Source organism: Anabas testudineus, chromosome 9 (genome assembly GCF_900324465.2).
Source record: "Anabas testudineus chromosome 9, fAnaTes1.2, whole genome shotgun sequence".
Taxonomy (NCBI): domain Eukaryota; kingdom Metazoa; phylum Chordata; class Actinopteri; order Anabantiformes; family Anabantidae; genus Anabas; species Anabas testudineus.
The window spans coordinates 20911769-20932245 of record NC_046618.1 but is presented as its reverse complement, the minus strand read 5'-3'; the positions used below and the strand labels follow the sequence as shown (position 1 = coordinate 20932245).

Below are 20477 nucleotides of genomic sequence, written 5' to 3'. Positions count from 1 at the left end.
TTATTTTGTTCTCCAAGATAAACATGAAATCTAGTTTGAGAGAGAATGCTTTTCTCTGTGGATTTTTTCTTATTTGCTGTTGTAAAGCATCTGGTAAGTCACCTCGAACAGTATTTTAGAGGTTGCACATTCAGTGTTTTCACTTTTACTGGAAGAAAGATCATTTAGAATCTTTATAGCTCACACACAGCATGATGCATGAGGTATGTAGGTGTAGATCATAGCATTAACTGAGTTTTTAGCATTTATTTCATTTCTTTTTAAAGCATTTAGTATCATTCATTTTTATTCTAGATCAGACGTGCAGGGGAAAATGTGGAGACACATTGGAGGAATGTTCCTGCCATGCCACCTGTGTATCTCTGCTGAACTGCTGCACAGACTACAGCCAGTACTGTTTCCAAGTGGAGCCTCACTCCAGCTCCATGCTTGGTGGAAGAGCTCTCAGGATCCTGAATTTGGTCCTGCACCATGGTGGGCGCCTTCTCTGCAGGTTTGTGTGGCGTCCTACTGAATAGGTGGAACTGTGCTTTTAACAGTCTTTATTTTTGTCGCTGAGCTGTTGTACATGACTTTGATTTGTATATAAGATTTATATAGTGATAAAGTGTTCCTAAGAGTGGTTATGAGGTAATGATATAGACAGTACAAATGTTTTGTGCATATGTTTTGTTTTGCGATAGCCTGCATACAGTATAAATTCATTATCATGGGAAGTACTGATAAATAAATTTTCTGTAATTGCAGCTAAAACCAGAAACTGAAGAATTTCTTGTTTGTCTGTCTCTGTTCCAGGTTCAAGGGCGAGATTGAACGAGAAGGATTTATTGATGCTGAAGGCCATGGACACTGTATCTCTCCCTTACTGTTTGAGATAGGATGGATACCGTTTGATGTCTCGGCAGACGGGATTCAATTTTGACAGATATGGAGAGTACTTGTCAGGTAAATTGATAAAAAGATTTTCCACCTCTGAATGTGTACTTGAACCCTTCAATGGATTTAGTTTGATTTAGAACCACTGAACTAGCTTCAGAAATTATACTTTACTTTTTGCGAACTTTATTGTAGCTTTTATTTACATAGATGACATTAACATTTTGTCCCATCAGTCTACAAACAAGATCCTTTAATGACAGTGTGAAATAAGAATTTGCAAATTTACTTTCTGAACTAAGCCACTGATCTAACATATTGTCCATGCTTACATCAGAGCTGGTTACCTCTGTTTACCTTTAATATTTGCTGTTTTTTCACGGCATTAGTCCACCCAAGCAAAGCAGACCCTGCCTTGGAAGTTACCCTGGGGAATGCAACACAGTGGCAGAACTATGGCACACCTAACGTAGCAGGGCAGCTGAGGATGACGTGGAACAGCTCATTGATTGGAGCAGAGAACATCAACATAGAGCTGTGGGGTTACAGAGAATTCAACAGCAGCAAGGAGGCACAAATGAACAGCTCGCGCCCCCTGCAGGCTGAGCTCCGCTATTTGTACTCTGTTGGCAAGAATCAGCCCAACACTGGTTCTTTCAGCTTTATACCGGAGGCCTCAAAGGACTACTCTGACTGGGAGCTGGGGAATATCCGCATAACTTCTAGTTCTAATTCAGATGGAGCAAGGTGTCCATTATACAATTGTTTCTGCACATATTTGACAGAATTAAAAACATCAATAATCATATTTTTTAAAATGTATTTATCAAGTGTGAAAATCTGTTGTGTTTACTTATCTAATGGAAGTCTGTAGTGATGATTTTATTTAAATTATTATATCCTCTCATGAGAAGGAGCGAATAACAGACAGAAAACAAACAAATCTTCTTTGGTATTTGAATAATTTAAATGCATGTATTCAATGTTATAGTGTATTTTTAGATTTGTTCTGTGTGTCACAAAATGTCATAATGGGTCAGGGAATTGTTTTCATATTATGTTAGCTACTGTTTTTACTATATGTTATAGTCTATATCAATTACTAGTTACTTTCTTCCATCGTTTATAACTTGAATGAACAGTTTAAAGTAAGTTTGAATGGTAATTGTTTATATACAGGGATGTGCAGTGCCTCTGGAGTCAAGCTCATGTCTTGGCCTGGCACTTCGAACAGCCTTTCAGAGACGACTCTGCTGCCTGGGCTAAGAACAAGTGTCTGCAGTGGGACAAGGTGGAGAAGAAACTAGCCAACTTCCTGGATGAGCTCATGGACTGTCCGTGCACTCTGGCACAGGCCAGAGCAGACACAGGCAGGCTTCATGTGAGCACATTCACCACAATGAATTTCTCTTATATATTTGTAATTAACTAATTACTTAATTAACTTATTTTTCTACTAATTTGCTTTGAATTTTTTATTTATTTATTAAGAGTCATTTTGATTCTCTGTTATTTCAGACTGACTATACTTCTGCCACTGAGAGGGGCAGTGTGTTCATTTATCACCCAGGTAGTGTCCACTGCTTTAGAGCAATCCAGTCCAGGTAGGAGTCAACTAGAGGACAGATACATTTGAAAATAAGACTAGAACTAATTTCTCCTGTTTGACGAGGTTTACTTTATTTTAGTCCTACACATGACTCGGGGCAGCAGTGCTGCTACGACAGTACAGGCGCTCTGTTGCTGACGGGAGACTCGATTAGTGGCAGCACCCCAGGCAGGGCTCACAATTGGGGCTCACCCCCATACAGGGACCCACCACGAGTGCCAGGGTACTCCCACTGGCTGTATGATGTCACAAGTTTTTTCTACTGCTGCTTGTGGTCTGACTACTGCCATATCTACTTCAGCCATCGGCCTTCTTCTGGGTGTCGCAACTATCATCCCCCGAGAGCAGGTGAGCAATCTTTTATTAAATCAAGGAAATTTATAGACTGTTGTTCAACTGTTACCTTATATGACACACTGTGAGAAATAGGACCTAACTATGTATTTACTGTATGTGTGATTGTCAGTCTACGTATATTGAACTGGTCCTTTATAGACACACACTTAATACCAAAAGAAGTAAATGAGTTACAGACTACAGCTCCTGAGACATTAAAAACAACGGTAAACTACTGTTCACTCTTATTAAAAAAGGTTTAATTGGTTCAGTGGATTAGTGATTCACTATTTGAAATGAATATGCTTGTGTTTATATATATATAAATGCTTCATTGCTTTGTTTCTTGATGTCTCACAGGTGTTGTCCTCGGGGATCCGCATTTCATAACATTCGATGGCCTCAGCTACACTTTCAATGGCAAAGGAGAGTACTACCTTGTGTCTTCGCCAAACGGAGAGCTGACTGTACAGGCCAGAACAGAGCAGATGAAACTCAAGAACGGTGAGCCCCTATTTGATGTGAATACTTTGTCTGTATTTGCTCTTTCATCCCCATGTAGCGCTCACTAGTAGCCCACAGCTTCGTGTGGATCAGAGAAACTTATTTTATGTTTTTTTTAATGAGGATTTATGGCCTTCTTACCTTTGTTCCCACTCGTTTTGCTCAGTATCTCTCGAGGTCGTATGTGGTGATGGGGAAAGAACATGTGTTACTTTCACTGGTTCAGATTCCCTTTAAGCCATCACAGAGCAGCTATAGTTGTCAGTGAGATCAAACATCATCTTGGTTATTTGATTTTAGTTGTGATAAAACTATTCTTTACTTCAAAATCCTTACAGCATAAGCTATCTATAACAATGTTGTTTTATTTACCACCAAGGCACACTTGTCAAGGCCACACAGCTGTCATCAGTAGCTATGAAGGAGAAAACGTCTGATATCATTGAGGTGCGTGTAGCAGAGGACCACCTTCAGGTGCTAAGGAACAAAAAGATCCTGCCTTTCAGTGAGCAAAGATGGATGAACCTACATGGTGAGATGCTCTAACCACTCCCGACTGGGTTAAAGCTGCTCTAGACATTGTTGCACATTGGTGGCCCCAAGTGGCAGCAATAGATAGTTGTTTGGAAAATGTAAATATCTATGTAAGCATGAAATCATGTGATAAGCAACTTTTTTGTGGCTGGAAGAGGTGGATATTGTCCTACCAAGTTTAACCGGTACTCATGTTACATCTAGTAGGTTGTGAAGCTGACTTGAGTGTATTGTAAATTACCTTCTAAGATTGAGGTAAGTTAAACAAAACCTCATTTTTCTAGGAGTGTTTGTGTTCGCCCCCAGTCCTCACAATGTGACTGTGATGTTCCTCTGTGGTGCTGGCGTGGAGGTTCGTTTACATGAAGGAACCATGGCAGTGACCGTCCTGCTGCCATCAGAGTTTGCCAATGACACCCAGGGTCTACTGGGTCTGATGAACTCTGACCCATCTGATGACCTGTTGTCCAAATAAGGAGAGGTCATCTCCTCAGCCAACGTCACATCAGAGGAAATCTTCACCTTTGGAGCTGGCTGTGAGTGTGAAAGTCTGTGGAACTTGCATTTGTGAAAAAGCAAACAATCAATCAGCGTGATAAATGGCGAGTGGTATAAATATTATTTCATGTTGAGCAGCCAATTCTGTGATCTGCTAATAACTATCCATCATGTCTTTATAAATTACCATATCTGAGCCACATTTGGCTCAAACTTTGACAAATGTAAAAATGCACAAGAAGAAAACAAGGCACATGTTTAGACTTAGCGCAGCTTTAATAGATTACAGAGGTATCAAGGGCTGTGACCACACCGTGCGAAGGAAACCACATCTCTGGAACAAAGTTGGGGCCAGACCGCATACATATATGATAATAATATCTCAGCTGTAATTACAGTACGTATCCCTCAAAACTTGGAAAATGTTGACTTTTCATGCACTTGACCTTTTGGATGAAATCATTTCATTCAGCATTTAACTGAAGCAAATGCTCTGTTTAAGCTTGCGGGAACATTTTATTTATGGGTGCTGATAGAATGACATGTGCGTATGCGTCAAGACTGCACTATAAGAAACCTGTGACAGCATGCAGGGTGTGTCTGCAGCATGTTACAGCATGTTCTCCAAATTATAGCATGTCCCATATTCTCTCATTTTTTATTCCATCTGTTAGAAACTAGTTGCAGTTGGTTAAGCCAAAGTATAGTGATTGGTCAAACATGTGTTGCTTTGGAAATCATTTCCAATAATGTGGTTAGCCATGTCTGAGCTGTTGCTATGACAATTTGTAGTTCTTAGGAAACTGGTTATTAACCCAGTCTTATGTGTTGTTGTTTTCAATGCTTTCATACATATGCTATGTGTCTGTGTGTCTTCAGATAGAAAAAACTACTCCAACATCCAAATGATTGCACGTTTTAACTGCTGGTGTTTTTATGTTTCTTTGTTTTTTATTCATAGGGACTGTTCCAAAGAGGTCTTCCCTTTTCACCTATGACTCAAAGTACCTTTTGGACACTTACAGTCTACTGCCAAATCCCAACCCTGCTTTTGTTCCTGCTTTTTCTCTACCTGAGATACCTGATGATTCTCTGGTGGAAGAAATGATGAAGATTTGTTCTGGGGAAGGCGCACAGTTCTGTAAATACGATACACTGGCCACTCAGAGCCTCACAATGGGAAATGCCACACTCAGGGCCTACAATGATCATCTGGCTATAATAGAAGCTCTGGAGCCAGGTACCATGTGTAATTAATGGTTGTATTTATAATTTCTGTGTGTGTGTTTCATTAGTGTTAAATCCTAAAAGCAGGTGCGTCATTTTCGATGATTAGATGTTTATTAGCGTTATAATGGTGATAAAGTTGAGACCTCCCTGATGCCTGCAAATTCAATACAGTGTTCCCAGAAATCTGTTCATTCTTGTCAGATTGTGTGCAGATTTATGAAAAAGAAAATATTGTCTGTGTAGATGTGAAGTGATGCGCTCTGTCATTTAGTCTGGTGCGGTGCAGAATGTGGGTCATTTGACAAAACAGAAACATAAATGTTAAATGTTATTGTTCCATAGTGGTGTCTTGTGGCTGGCTTGCCACACCCAGGAATGGGAAGAAGAATGGGACACATTATCTTGTGGGGAACACTCTGAGCTTCTCCTGCAACAAAGGCTACAAACTGTATGGTTCAACACAACGTACTTGTCTGGATGATGGGACCTGGACAGGAGGACACCCACATTGTATAACAGGTTGGTTCTAATATGAAACAAAACAGCTGTTTGTGTTTAGAAAAAGTAATGCAGCTGCTTTGAAATGTCCTTTGTTGCATTAACTGACACCAGTATTTGATTTCTGCGTGTATTGAAAATAAAGCAAACCTCCATAAATAAATATCCAGCACATGATTTTTAAAAAAAAAAGAAACATGTGAATTTAAAAACTTAACCGGGGAGAGATTTCAAACTAGTCTCTCCTGGCGATGACTTCACCACATAAATGAGCTTTTATTAAGTTGTATTTCTGTACTACTGATCTTCTACTACATAGAAAACAAGACATGTGGAGGAAAGCAGTAGTTGTAGTACTAAATAATTTTATTAGGGTTAAAACAAAAACTTCTTTAAATTTTACTGGTTGTTGTCTGTAACGTTAGTGTTGTCTGTACGTGTGTTAGCTATTGGTTACATAAATAAACGTACTCATCTTACTTAGTTCTAAATAAATCCTCACATGTTTCAGATTCAGTACGACTGGCAACGTCCTCTAATGAAAACTAAGAGGGATGTTTGGAATCCTCTTCTTCCCTTCCAAACTCTTCCAAACTCTTCCAAAGCCAAGGTTCAATAGACTCATCCCCAAGTTGCACATACAGGCCATTAGCTACAAATCTATAACCTTCTGAACCTGGATTGGCTTGGCTTTGGGTCCTGAAATTAGAACCACCTGGACCTTCAATTTATTACCCCAGTCTGAACTCTGTGAGTGCTGTTGTAGCTGTCAGCTGTTTCCATCAGGGGGCAGTAGTTCCCACTGAATTCCTAATACTTTATGTTTCTTACAGAGCAAATAAATGCCCCCCCATCACCTGTCAAATTTTAGAAAACCTTGAAAAATAATATCACAACAAAAGTTAATCATCCAGATTTAATAACTTTAATTACTTAGTTGAACGTTTCAGATTTTATGAATGTAGAGTGTTTTGGCTTCATCTACTTACTGCATGAGCCGTAGTAAAGAGAGAGGAAGCAGAGGAACAAAGCCAGTTGACTTGTGGTCCACCTCTACTTTCATCCTGGCTTCACCCCAGTTGTCCATCCTTTCCTTGTTAGAGCTGCAAGCAGAGACTTCCTTCTGATTGTAATCGAAGACGAATAAATTAAATATATCAGATTTTGGGGCCAATATAACAACCGGCAACACAACCGGCCGCAGCTGGACGCAATCGATCCAGAGTCGTTCATTAGGAAAACATAAAGTATTAGTTTCATAACTGGGTAATCTACTGCAGAGCCATTTAGAAATGTTTCCTGTTAAGCCATGCAAGTTCTTTTATTTCATTTTTTACTTTGCTAACCTCTCACAGTAACACACTTTCTGGCAGCCTCGCTATTGTTTTTGTCAACCTCTCAGTATTTGGTGCATCTGATTCTATGGCATTATTGCAGTGACTCACCAGACGGAAAGTTTAGAAAGTAGCACAAAACTAGTGTCTGGAGATAAGTATAGTGTCACTGGAACACACACAACTGTACCACACTTGTTCTGACAGTCTCATTACAGAAATCAGAGCTAACAACTGTCAACATGACCTGAGGTGCTTAATGGCAGGTGTTGCATGAGCTGTTACCTCCGCCATTCAAGTGTGACCTCTAGCGATGTAAACAATACTAAATACAGACCTGTGTATTTAGTATTGTGCAAGAGGCAGGAGACACCCTGACTGCTCTCTCCTCCTCCACTTACGTGAATCACTGCAGCGTGATGTGAGCCAAATAATTGTACAGTAGTTATAGATGAAAACAGTGCTGCTGAACAGCAAATGCAACCACATCTACTTTGAATTCTGCCGTCGGTGCCTGCGAGCAGAGGTGACAGTAAGTCTCTTCCATCAAAAGTTGGTCTTTGTATGTGCTCCACATCACCCATCACTAAAAGCCCCACCTAGTTTAGATGGATTAGAACCTGCTGCCGTACCTGTCAATATGCTTTTTACTGCTTTCGACAGGGGTGTGGTGGATTGCCATGATCCATGTTAATATCTTCTGAGGGAACAGTGGGGGTGTTGGAGAAGTGAGGGTGAAGTTTGGTTACAAAGTCCTTGGAGTGTTTTTGATCTGAGTACATGCAGGGAGGCCATGGGAGACTCGAGAAGTATAAGGTTATAGAGTTTACTGGCTTAGCTGCACCTTGTCACGATTTTCTGTAAAACAATAGCCTTGGTTGAGTAACAGCATATCAATAACAAGATCGCCCCACCTTAATGGCATTATAACATTAATAGAGTTCCTTGTGAAGAGGAGAAGAAAGTGATTAAAGGAAAGGTGACAGCTGCTAGAGAGGGGATAGAGCAATTTTCACAGGAAAAACTGACGTGGTCTGCAAGACAAAGCTTCACTTCTCCTGAGACATAGCAGATGAGAGTTGGTAAATGCAGGTTGTGTAGTTGTTGAAAGGCCAAAACCAACGGTAGCTGAACACTTTTAAAGCAGTCATGGTTTTCAGTTCGCTGTCTTCATTTGGCCATTTTTGTCCATGTTGGTAGGTTGATTAAATAGGAATTCCCTCTGTCATGCCCTAATTCCCACATCCTGACACTTTCTTCCCCCTTTTTCTTTTTTCATTAGATTTTTTCTTGTTACTCATATTGTGAAAGTTTTTTTACTTGGAGGAGGGGGTGCTGTTTGATTGTTGTCTTCAGATATTAGAGAGAATTATTAGAAAAAGAAGTGCAGAAGGGAAAATAAAAAGTTCCTGCTAAACTTACGTCATATTTTATTTCATCTTCCCTGAATAGTCTCTGGGTGTTTAGCACGTCAGTGCTACAAGAACCATTAAAAATCAGCCTTACACACATGTGCAATCCTGCTTCGATGACAGGAATGTTGCTTACAAGATTCAAAGCCACTGCATTTTTGCTTGTGTTGTTTTGGCATCTTAAGAAACTAGAATGCGTGCACTGTGCAGAGGAGACAAACTAAAGTGCAAAATGAATGTACACATTTAATGCAAAGCCAGTCACTGATTGAGCACTTACACCTTGTCATGTATAAATAAAAAAACACATCCACTTTTATATAATCATTAGTGTTTAATAACATCAACTTTAAAATAAGTAAAATATTTAAAACAGGACATATGGTGTCAATGAAAGGCTGCTTAAAGCTCATCTGATAAAGCTGTGAGGGTATGTCAGACAGAAGGCTGGGAACCACTGATCAGCAGCACAGATGTCTGAAAATGCCTGCACAAGGCGCCCTTACACCACTTGACTAGACTCATATATGAGGGTTGAAACTGACAAAAATAAACGTGTTGTTTAAACCCCGTTTTCAGAAACGTTGGAACATTTTCTGAAATGCAACAAAACTAAAATGTGTGATTTGTCAGTATGTGAACTTTTATTTATCTGACAGGAGATAACGTCTGGTCGTGAGAGTTCTAAGGAAATATTTCTCACTGCAAGATTGCAAAAATTTTAAGTCTTTTACTATCTAAAAGACAATATTGTGAAAAGATTCAGGGACTCTGGGAAATCACAGTGCGTAAAAGGCCAAGAGGAGAAACCACTGTTGAATGTGCGCGACCTTCGAGTCCTCAGGCTACCCTGCATGAGAAACCATCACGTTATGGAGATGAATGTAGCCCCACTGGCTTGAGAGTACTTTGACAAACTATTGTCACTTAACACAGTCTGCCACAGTATCCTGACGTGCAACTTGAAACTCGATTACGCAAGAGAGAAGCCACACATTAATTCTGTGCAGAGATATTGCCAAGTTCTTTGGTCCTGAGCTCATGTCAGATGGACCAAATAACAGTGCAAATGTGTTCTGTGGTCATGGGTCCACATTGGCTTCACAGACAAAGTGCATGTGCTTGACTGGCCTGCCTGCAATCAAGCACAATGTCTAAAGTTTGACGTCTGACAAATTCAAAGAATACTTTGATCTATTACATAAGGTCACAAAGGGTGAGGTACATAGATCAGATGGCAACAGTAGCTTGGTACAAAGACACACTGTTACCAGGGAGAGAAAATTCAACACAATTATTTTAAGATGATATCAATTCTTTCAAGAAAAAAAAAACAACAAAAAAACTCATCTTTATCTTAAGAAATGTTTTATGTGATAAGAGTGTAGCTCGGGGCTGTGCGGGCATGGAAGAGTTATGAAAACAGTCTTGAATTTCTTATCGGTCACGTCTCTTTGCAATTTTTTTGGGGGAGATAAACACTGGGAAAGGGACAGAATGATAAGTTTGAATTCACAGCAAAACGTTAAATTCCAAATGATAGAGATGAGTAATATAAACTACCGTTTTCAAATTGAACTGAGGCCACCTTCTTCTGTTTTCTCCACTTTAACTTGTTTATTCAAGGCCCATATCCAGTAGCCTGTAATGTGTTAATCTCCTCTCACTGGAGAACTGAGTGCTATTGCTCACTGGAGCTTTACTATTCGATCAGTGCAGCTCTGTTCTGTGGAGTAATGAGATAACTTGAGATTTTGCTAAAAAAAAAAAATTAAAGTAGGTGAATGTTAACACTGATTGACTGCCAGACCTACACGCGCTCCCAGTACAATTATGCTTCGGGCAGCTTGTCGCGCTAATGCTGCTTCAGCGTCCAACAGTTGGAGGCCAGTGCTGCTGCATCCAAGGCCTGGCCATGTGTAGCGAAACTGATTGGTTTAGAAACTTCAGGGAATATTTGGACGTGTGTGTGTATTTCATTGTGGTTCCTCATGCATGTGTGTGTGCTTATGTTTAATGTTGCAAAGCCGAAGCCGTCCGTGCCTGCCTGAAAAACCTCGACCACACTTGACTCATGTTTGTGCCTTCATGTGTTAGACTGCGCCGTTAGACTGTGACATGTGTACTTGGATAATTACCTTGCTTGTAATGTCTGTATGCTTGCTGCCTTTAAAAAATAACTTCTGGCTTGGTTTACTGTATGAATATTCAAATAGACAGGAGAATGTCTCACTGAACTTGTCAAAACCCAAAGTAAAGTTTCAAATGTTATAATTTCATAATTAACCTGTAAGTAACCTGAACAAATAAAAGGAGACAATTCTGTTTGAGACCCGTGTTAATTATAAAAAATTATTTGTGCAGGACACAATGGCCTTTTGTTGCATGGCTGTGCTAAGCCTGCACTAGGACTGTATATACAGTACAGTATATACTGTATTACTGTAGGGATGAACGACTCAGACAGACATGCATAGCTACCTCTACACTAGCTGGGCTCCTCTGAAGTTCTCCTCCCATGTCACATCTCAGTAATTCAAAAAGATCTATGGTTGAGCTCAGATACTGGATTAAATGGGAATCTTATCTCATTACATAGCAAGATGGCTGTATTACAGCGAGTGCTCCAAGTAACTGCTGGCACAGCTTCTGTGTTTCAGTTATACCGTATACAACCCCGATTCCAAAAAAGTTGGGACGCAGCAACTCGTCTCCTCATTTCCCAAATGTACACAGACTGTTGTTAAAAGAAGTGGGGATGCTACAACATGATAAATCTGACCCTGTCCCAACTTTCTTGAGGGTTGTTGCTTTTTTGAGTACATTTTTTAATTTTTTATTTTTTCAGTATGAATAAAATATGTGTTTAAGTTTATGACACGTGCACATTTTTTGGAATTGGGGTTGTATTTCAAATAATTCACATCAGTGGGTATAAATAAGGTTCACTCTTTTGGACTGTTCACCAGCTCACAGGCTAATTTAGCAAATCAGCAGATGCACACCCATACTGTATATGAGTAGTATCATTAATGCTAATCTGAAAACTGCATATGTTCATTTAGTCTTGCAATTTATTTGTACCTTAATCTTTTATTTACCCAGATTAAACTAGCTTAACAGTTATGGTAAATGTCAGCCGCACCTAGCCACATGCAAAAACTGTGTACACCCATTCTTACTTTGAAGCTCCAGACACTGTCTTGCTGTTGGCTACTCCACAGCTCTACTGGATGCCTTGCTCAAGGAAACCATGACTGTTGATTGATGTTTGTTTTCCTTCAGGGTTTCACTTCGAACATCAAATCCTCCCTTGTTGTCTTTGAGTTTGTATTGATCCAGATATTATAAGATGTGGAGGATGGATGGATTGTTGGGATGATTGATGTCTGACATCAGTGACTTATTCTGTGTCGGTGTGATTTTCACAGATAATTACGTGGAGTTTGTACTGGGAGCTGTTGGAGCCCTCTCCTCATTGGTTGCAATGGCAGTTATAATGGCACTACAGAGCAGGAAACAATACAGGTGGGTTACACATGGTTAACGTCACAGAAAAATCTATTTGTTCTACGAGGGCTATCAAATATGATTTAAGAAACAAAAACTATAAGATAAGAAAATAATAGATTTGCATTTTACACTAATTATATAATAATATTTTCTTTAAAAAAAGATATCACTTAGCTAACACTTTATTATTATATGACTATGACTATAGTTTATCCTCATACATTGGCCTTTTTAGGCTGTTCCATTCCTGTTAGGATACCAGTTATTTAATACATACATACATAAATAACATGATAAGAATTAGAATTCTGAAACAGTTTTGGTGTGAATTTAATCTTCTTTTAGTCAAAATCACTGCAGAATTAGTTCAAGTTTGGCGTGATTAAGTAACACCTGTGGTTAGCATGGTAAAAGTAAAGTTTTAATATAATTGAAATTCAGTAGTCATACTATTTCAGTTATGCAGTGAGCAACTGATCGGATTTCATGCTTCATACTGTACTCTGCTAGTGATTTCCCACACACCAGCACAAAGGGAGTCTGTTATCATGCTGAGAAGCTGATGGCGTGCAGACTAACAAGTCACTGAGGCTGCTCCGTCTTACTGAAAATAATTCTTGTCTTCTAGTGTGTTTTGCATGTATGTAAAGGCAATAGAAATAGTGTGGGAGTGGCAGACACCACCACTTACAGGAAAAACATTAATAGGCTATTATCAAAGAAATGCAGTGTTTGGCCATGTCCAGCAAATACTCCTTACTCTATATTATTCTATACACTTTACAATATGCTGTACAACTGATGAAAAGGTCTCTTCAGTCACTACAAATAACATCTTGTCTTGTTTGGAAGCCCTATGTCCATACCTTATCTCATTCATTCTGTCTTTAAATAGATAGATTCCGTTGTACTTAAAAGGCACTTGTTATCTTGGGAAAAGCAGCACAGCCAGAGACTAGCTGGAGGTGTTCTCCTGCTCCTATTTCCTCTCACAGTCAGAACAGTTTTCCTGCACCAACAAAGACACACAAACCCAAAAGCAATAAATTCCACCGTTCCTTTTGATATCCAGCATGCCCCGTCCACCTGACTGTTGCGCATAAATTTGCTTTCTGATCTGATCAAATCAAATAAACCTATACACCCTGTGGGATCAGACTTATGACCGCAGACCAGAGAAATGAGAGGCTAATGGTAGCAGTAGCCTTGGGCATATACAAGAAAATTAAAGGCCTGTTTTATGGGCTCAGGGACTTCATTTGGGCTTTCCCCCACCATAACTCCAGCAGGGGAAGAAGAAAGATGTGAGAAGTCTTCTCCTGCTCCTAGCAGCACTTGGAGCAGATGGGCGATGAAGCTGCTCTGTTTTCATGTTGTGAGGGCAAGTAGTGAGCACACCTGACCTCTCTTGAAGCCTTGATCATAAGAGACCAGGTGTAAAAAGAGAAGAAGATGTGAGGGACGTGATCTCACACACACACACACACACACACACACACACAACATGCTGATACACATGCTAGTATGGGAAACCCAGGGCACACACAGACAGGAAGCATTCTTTACATACAGTAGCCTAAATGTGTAAAGAGATATCTTATACATTCCTTGAGTGTGAGTGGTCTCACAAACATGCATGGACACACACACACACACATGCATATACACTCTCCTACCAACAAGTGCAGACACATTGATTTCTACCCAACATCAGAAGCATAGCAGGACGGAAGCAGCAGGGTTGCTACTACATTTCAGATCATGTCTGGTTTGCGTGTCTGAGGAAAAGAAGCAGTGATACACAACTCCATGTACAAGTCTGTCTCGTGATAGTGAAGACCTTCTGAGCCTCTGTTCGCTGTGTCTCAGACTCAGACATGCAGGGGTACTTTCCTCATCTAGGGTTACTCTGCAGGTTTCAACAGGTCTAGTAGCGGCTCATAGCAGCAACAAGAAAGTCATTACACCATAAGATGCTTGTGTGTACGATTATGTCTACTCCACTTCTGCTATATGACACATCAAAAGGGTAGAGGGGGGGGTTTGTCTGATCCTGGCAAGGGATTTAAAATGGATCATAGGAGTGTGGGTGGAGGTGCAATTAACAGTCTCAACTTTTAAGTGTATGTACATGTAATTGTCTATCTATAAAATCAGTGGTGCAAAGACAATGTGAAGGTAGGTAACCAGACAGAATTACTAGTAATACAGTGTTACAGCAATTCATTTGAGCTGCCTTTGAATGTTGAGGTTTCTCTTTACTTTTTTCTTCAGTATATGGATGGCTGATGTTAATGTATGATCTAATAGGTTAGCTAAATCCTTTTTCATCTTAATCAGTTCTCACTGTGTGCTATGCTCGTGAAACTCTAGAAACTATAAATGATGTTATGTGTTGTATAAACTCTTGGCATGCACATCTAAAATGCAGATTACTTTATATCTCGGGAATGAATTCAAGTAATCGAGGACCAGTAAATTTGACAAAAAACAAAACAAAAAACAGCTAGATAATTAGGGTGCTCTGGAAAGGATTGAAATTACTGGCAGGTCATAGTGAAATCAACCTTCCTACATCTAAATCTTATTCCCATGGGGCTTAGAAGGTTACATTCTTGTCACATCTGTCTTTAAACAGCATTCATATCGCCATATTTCTATTGAAACTGTCTTTGCTTGATGAAATCATTGATCCTTGAAAGGTCCTTTCAGTGTACTGGATGGTTATTTGCCAAAATAAGGAAAGGTGATGATAGTCATCTAGACATGAAAAATAGGAGTGATGTGTTTATAAAGTGACAGGAAAAAGTATGTGAACCTTTTTGAATTTCATACTTTTCTGCATTAATTAGTCTTAAAATCTGATCTAATCTTTCTCTCACAAATATATGAATATGACAGAGCTAAAGCAGTTATGCCTGAAGAATGGGCTACAATTCCTCCTGAATGATGTGCAGGTTTGATCCACAGCTTCAGGAAGCACCTGGTTAAAGTTATAGTTATTAATTACAAGGTTTCATATAGTTTTCCACTGGCACTATGTGGTTTTAATGGTTGTTCTCAATAAAGATATGAAGGGGTTCACATACTTTTTCTTTCCACTGTACTTCTTAGATAGTTTCCTATGTTTTAAATTCCTAATGTCCAAAGTTGTTTCAGTTAACCTTCTTTCTTTGTGTTTTCAGAAAGAGAAAAGTGAAACCCGAAGAGATGGTGACCCAATGATGGACTGGTTAAACCTTCAACTATGTGGCCAGTGACATCAAATACATTTTTAAGCTGAGGCATTTGGAAATCATATGCACTCGTGTTGTTTATTAGGCTGGTGGTCTTTTATTGACCTGTTGACCTTATCAGGAAAACCTCAGGCACTGGTTAAGCTTTTGGCCTGTTTTTTGGCCTCATGTTTTTCCTCTTGTTTATTTTGGAAAGCATCCAGGTCGTGGTAAATTGTGCATGGGGTGAGGATTGAGGGCACTGAAGTAAAGGAAAAATGCCATGATTGTTTTTATATTCCCGTTTTGCATGGCTGCACGTCTGGTCTTCGCTACAGAGAACTGTATAAATACTACAGAGAGATATCATCATTACAATCAACACTCCCTTCTCCTGCTCAGTTTAAAATAGGTCCAGATGTGTTCATATTCATGTCAAATGTGAAGTGAACCTGATCATTTTTTGGTTGAAAGACTTTGAACTCATAACGCAGCCTTTGTGTGGGCCCGCTGCCTTTCCGTCAAATGAAGGGTTTTGCTGAGTGACTGAGCTAGAAACAGCCCCAAAAGTTACTCCGAGGTCAGATTTTTGTGCTATCTCAACCCTTGATTTCTGAGATTTCTTGGCACTATTGTGTGTATTGAAAATGGCACCTATAAATATTTCAATTAAAAATCAATTAGGGTCCACAATAAATGAATGAATGCCGAGTTCTGATCTTGTTGTTTCCTTTTTACTATTTCTTTTAAACACCTTTTTATCTAGTGGTGTGTATCTGCGTGTGCGTGCTCGTGTGTGCATGCACTACAGCAGCTCAGATACAAAGAATCATCCCCACTTTAAGCCAGCAGGCATGCATCGTCTGGCACAGCCACATGCCCCGTTGGACAGACCATCATCTCATGTTACCCTGCGGTCTTCTCCTCTACTTTGAACCTGACTCACTACTGCTTTTCCGAAACAAAGCCCTTGGGGAGTAAAAGGAAACAGTGTGACAGGGTCCCATGTGGCTGATCCCTGGGAGTGATAGGTGGGGGTCCAGCTGGGGAAAGAAGAAGAATTCTTGTTGGAGGCTAATTGAAATAACCTGGCCTGCTGGATGTGGAAAGCTTTGAAGTTTTTTAAGCATGTTTCCTAACTAGCAGTTGTGCAATGTGGCATCTTTTACCAGTGACTGTTGCCGCTCTGTCATGCCTTGCGGGCTACCGGGAACTTATTCACATAGGAGCAAATAAATGTTATTTATGGACATAGATAAGTCAAACATTTTACTGTGTAACCTGTTGATGAAACCAGTCCTGATACCCCCTCAAGTGACATGAAAGTCCCTCAGTGTGTGATATTGTGTGTGTGTATTGAAGTCTTTGTACAGTATCAGTGGCTCACTCAGTGCAAAAGCTCCTAACTGGGTGCAAATTCTCCTGCTTTCATATGTCAATCAGCGCTCACAGCAGAGGCAATGGAGCAAGCTTCTGCGATTGTTTGCAGAGTTGGATGCTGATTAATTGCGTATGGATGAAAATAGAGGGTTTTTCATCTCTGTGGGGGGCTGTTCCAACCCCGAATGTTTGCGCTCACTTATCATCCCAACAACCCGTCGTAATTAGTTCAATCAAATTCAAACACAAGTAAATGCTAATGTGCTCTGAAGCCTGCTGCTTTCACGTGGGACTTTTCCCATTTCTCAGATCTGCTCTACATCCTTGGATTACGAAGAAAGGCTTCTGAAGTGGCTTTTGGATGAGGCTTTTGTTTTGGGTGTGCTTTTTGTTTCATGTCAACTCCAGCTTTGCAGGTGTGCTTTTTCCCTTATCTCCTAATACTTTATGGTTGAGCAGTGTCTTCTGATGTTAACTCCTAATTTTAAGGCGTAGGTTGAAATAAAGATTGATTTCAGGATTAAGGTGTTTGCCCAAACTGAGATTCGTGTTTGGGTTTTGTCACTGACAACAAGAACACGTAATATTAGGGAGAAGATATGAGCAAAATCAACTAACGCTATGGCAGATAAAGACAGAAGCTTTATTTAGTTTTTTAGATGTACTTCAGTTTTATATTCTCAATTTTAGAAGTATACATGCAGGACAATCCTAAAAGAGTAAGCAGTAAGTATGAGCATTAAGTCAGGACATTATCTTGGTTAGCTAATGTCATCAGAGACAGATTTTAACTCACATTATTTTTCTGTATATCCTCATATGTCGCTCACTTTCCTATTTTGTCTAATATGTTCCCAGTATTTTGTGTTTTATCTGTGAATGTCTCAATTTGTGAACTTCCCGAGTTTTATTTCTCAACTGAATTGAGTCTTGCTGTTTTGCTCTTTTCCAATTTCTTGTAATTTGCTTTGGCACTTTGATTCTTAAGCTTATAACTATTTCCAAACTTAATCGAGTGCTAATTTATGTTTCAGAGCTGTGATTATTGGCACGCTAAGTAGGCAGAATCCACACTGATGTTCGTTCCATGACCCAGAGCTGAACCTCAGCTTTTGTAAAGACTCACAAAAGTGGCCTTTCAAACACAAACTGCTCTTGACATTAAGACTCAGTACATATTTATCACTCACAGGCAAGCTACTAGTCTTTCCTCCACCTCAGTCATCAACATCAGAGGCCGAATTTCATCTCCTGAGGCAGTGTAATCCACTCAGCGACCAGCTACCATTAGGACCCAAGGCTCATTTTTCATTGGAGTCAGTTCTTTTTATAATGGAGCACGTCATTCTCAGAACAGAAAAGGCAGATACCTCACTTTACTTGCACTTTACTACACCGCAGATGAGCGCAGCAGAGCAAAACAGACCCAGCATGCCCAATCCACCCTTACAGATGTTCGTCTTAGACCATGCCCAACACAGGAAGCCATTAAAGAGCGAATCAATCAGTCGGCAGTGTGGAAAGTGGGGGGACAAACCTCTACTGAAAGCTTGTGGAGGGGCACGTTGCCAGAGGACTGAGATGCACTACACTGCTTGTACCAAATATAAATTCATTGCAGGCTCTTGGAAACTAGTGTTTTCATAAACACGAAAACTGGGTGGAAGCGATTTCCCCGATTTGGAGTGATTCAAGTTCAAAGCTGTGGCGAGCTCTGAAAAAAGAGAAGTGAGAGCAGAGAAGAAATAATTGTTAGCATTTGCCTAGAGGAGAAATATTTTTAAAGTTCATTCTTATCCTGAGAAACCATTTTGTCGGTGATAATCCTCAAACAGCATTCCTGATTTCTGAACTAAAAGGAATATAAACCATTTTCTCATGAGTAAACATGTGCATCATTCTTTATAGAAAGCAAAGATGAAGTCATGCTTTGCATTGGTTTATTTGCCTTTCTTGAAGTTCAGCCCTTTCAATCATACAATTTTCTTTTCCTTTCCTGCTTCACTTTTCTCAACACCTTTTTTCAACCAAAGGTCACCACAGCCTGCCAAGCCTCAGATTTGGTTTCTTCCACTTTAATTCTGAGCTGATGAAGATGTTTTAGATTTGACATCTCATCATGTTTCAGTAAAAACATTGTTCCTTCTTCAAATTATTTATTTCTTGTCACGTCACTGCCAGATGTTAACAACACTGGCGTCTATGTGGGGGAGAACCATCAAACTGTAGATTTAATCTATCAAAGGATAACTTTATCTCCTTATACCCTAAGTGTGAGTATGTAAAGCTGAGTAAGTAATTCCCTGGGTAGATTTATGATAGCACCTGTCTGTTAGCACAGATCAAATTGTTTCAAAGTAAACTGTTCCAGCAGGCATGGGAATTCCCATCAAATCCAGCTCCAGAATCCCCCAGATCATCAAAAACTTTGTTCTTGCCATCAGAGATAAAGCTTTGCAATCCTCCCAACCATTATGCTTAATGATCTGCTTAACTAGCTGCGTTACGCCAAAGCTAGTTCCAAGAAGAAGGACAACTTCAAAAGGAGCATATTCCTCCATGCATGGTTTATGTTTTCCCCCCTTTTTGTCCTTATCATGCACCGTGGAACTTGCACGATGCACTGATATGATAAAGCAGGAATCAAATCTCTGCTCTGTGTACGTGGAGTTAAATCCAAAGATTTGTCTGTGTGACAGTGTGTGGGTGCACACACAGTCTGAAGCTTCGCTTGTAGTAGCAGAAAGTCAACCGACACATAAATAGTACAGTATAGTTCTATTTGAAACCCTATCAGTTCATTCAAGTCCAGTCTTGCCTCTTTGTCTCATCTTTTACTTACTTACTTATTTGTTGCTTTTGGTGCCTTAATTAAGAACATCTTAGTATTCAGTGATTGCAACATGTAGCACTTTTTGTCTGTCATTTAATCTGGTCCAACAGTTGTTAGTCTACTAAGCTTATATCAAGGCAAATATCCACATTAGGCTTTAGAGGCAGATATTGTTTACAGTCTAGACACACTTGCTTGCGGTATGTATGACTGCTCTAGTTGTGTGTGTGTGTGTATGTGTGTGTTTGCTTGTGTGTGATTTATATCACAGGGGCATTGAAGGTCCTCCGTTTTTCTCTCCTATTCTTATTATGAATTCTCACCACTGTCATTCCTCGTTTGTTCTCTCCTATCCTCAGTGTGTGAGAACCCACAAGGTCATAGACCTCATAAGTATTCATATCCCTGTCCCCGCTCAGCCCGCCGCTAATTGAGAAGACAGTCGTGGCACCATCAGGTTAATCTGTTGGTATTCATTTAAGGGAAGAGTTTCACTTTGCTGCTGACATTCAGACTGGACTCTGCAGTGCTGAAAAGTGGTTTTGCTTATGCAGGAATTACTACACAATGTCATCAACATGCCACCAGTCCATCTGGTTTTAATGTTGTGGTGGACAGAGGTCAGCTTGGAAAAAAGGACTAAGAGGTGTCAGAACACAGTGCCCGTGCTGACCCTTGTGCACCACAACATTAACACCACCTGGT

The 20477-nt window shown here is 39.9% G+C and overlaps 1 protein-coding gene across 1 annotated transcript; it reads left to right on the top strand.

Moving 5' to 3' along the window:
* The first annotated feature begins 13 nt into the window (after window positions 1-13).
* On the top strand, window positions 14-16205 carry susd2 (sushi domain containing 2). Its single transcript, XM_033326125.1, is given in 15 exon segments — window positions 14-93; window positions 295-493; window positions 796-913; window positions 915-945; window positions 1266-1623; window positions 2056-2257; window positions 2395-2480; window positions 2565-2833; window positions 3182-3325; window positions 3705-3857; window positions 4144-4395; window positions 5319-5597; window positions 5930-6106; window positions 12263-12359; window positions 15530-16205. Coding segments are annotated over 15 exon segments (2475 nt in total). The 5' UTR covers window positions 14-23; the 3' UTR covers window positions 15570-16205.
* The last annotated feature ends 4272 nt before the right edge of the window (window positions 16206-20477 follow it).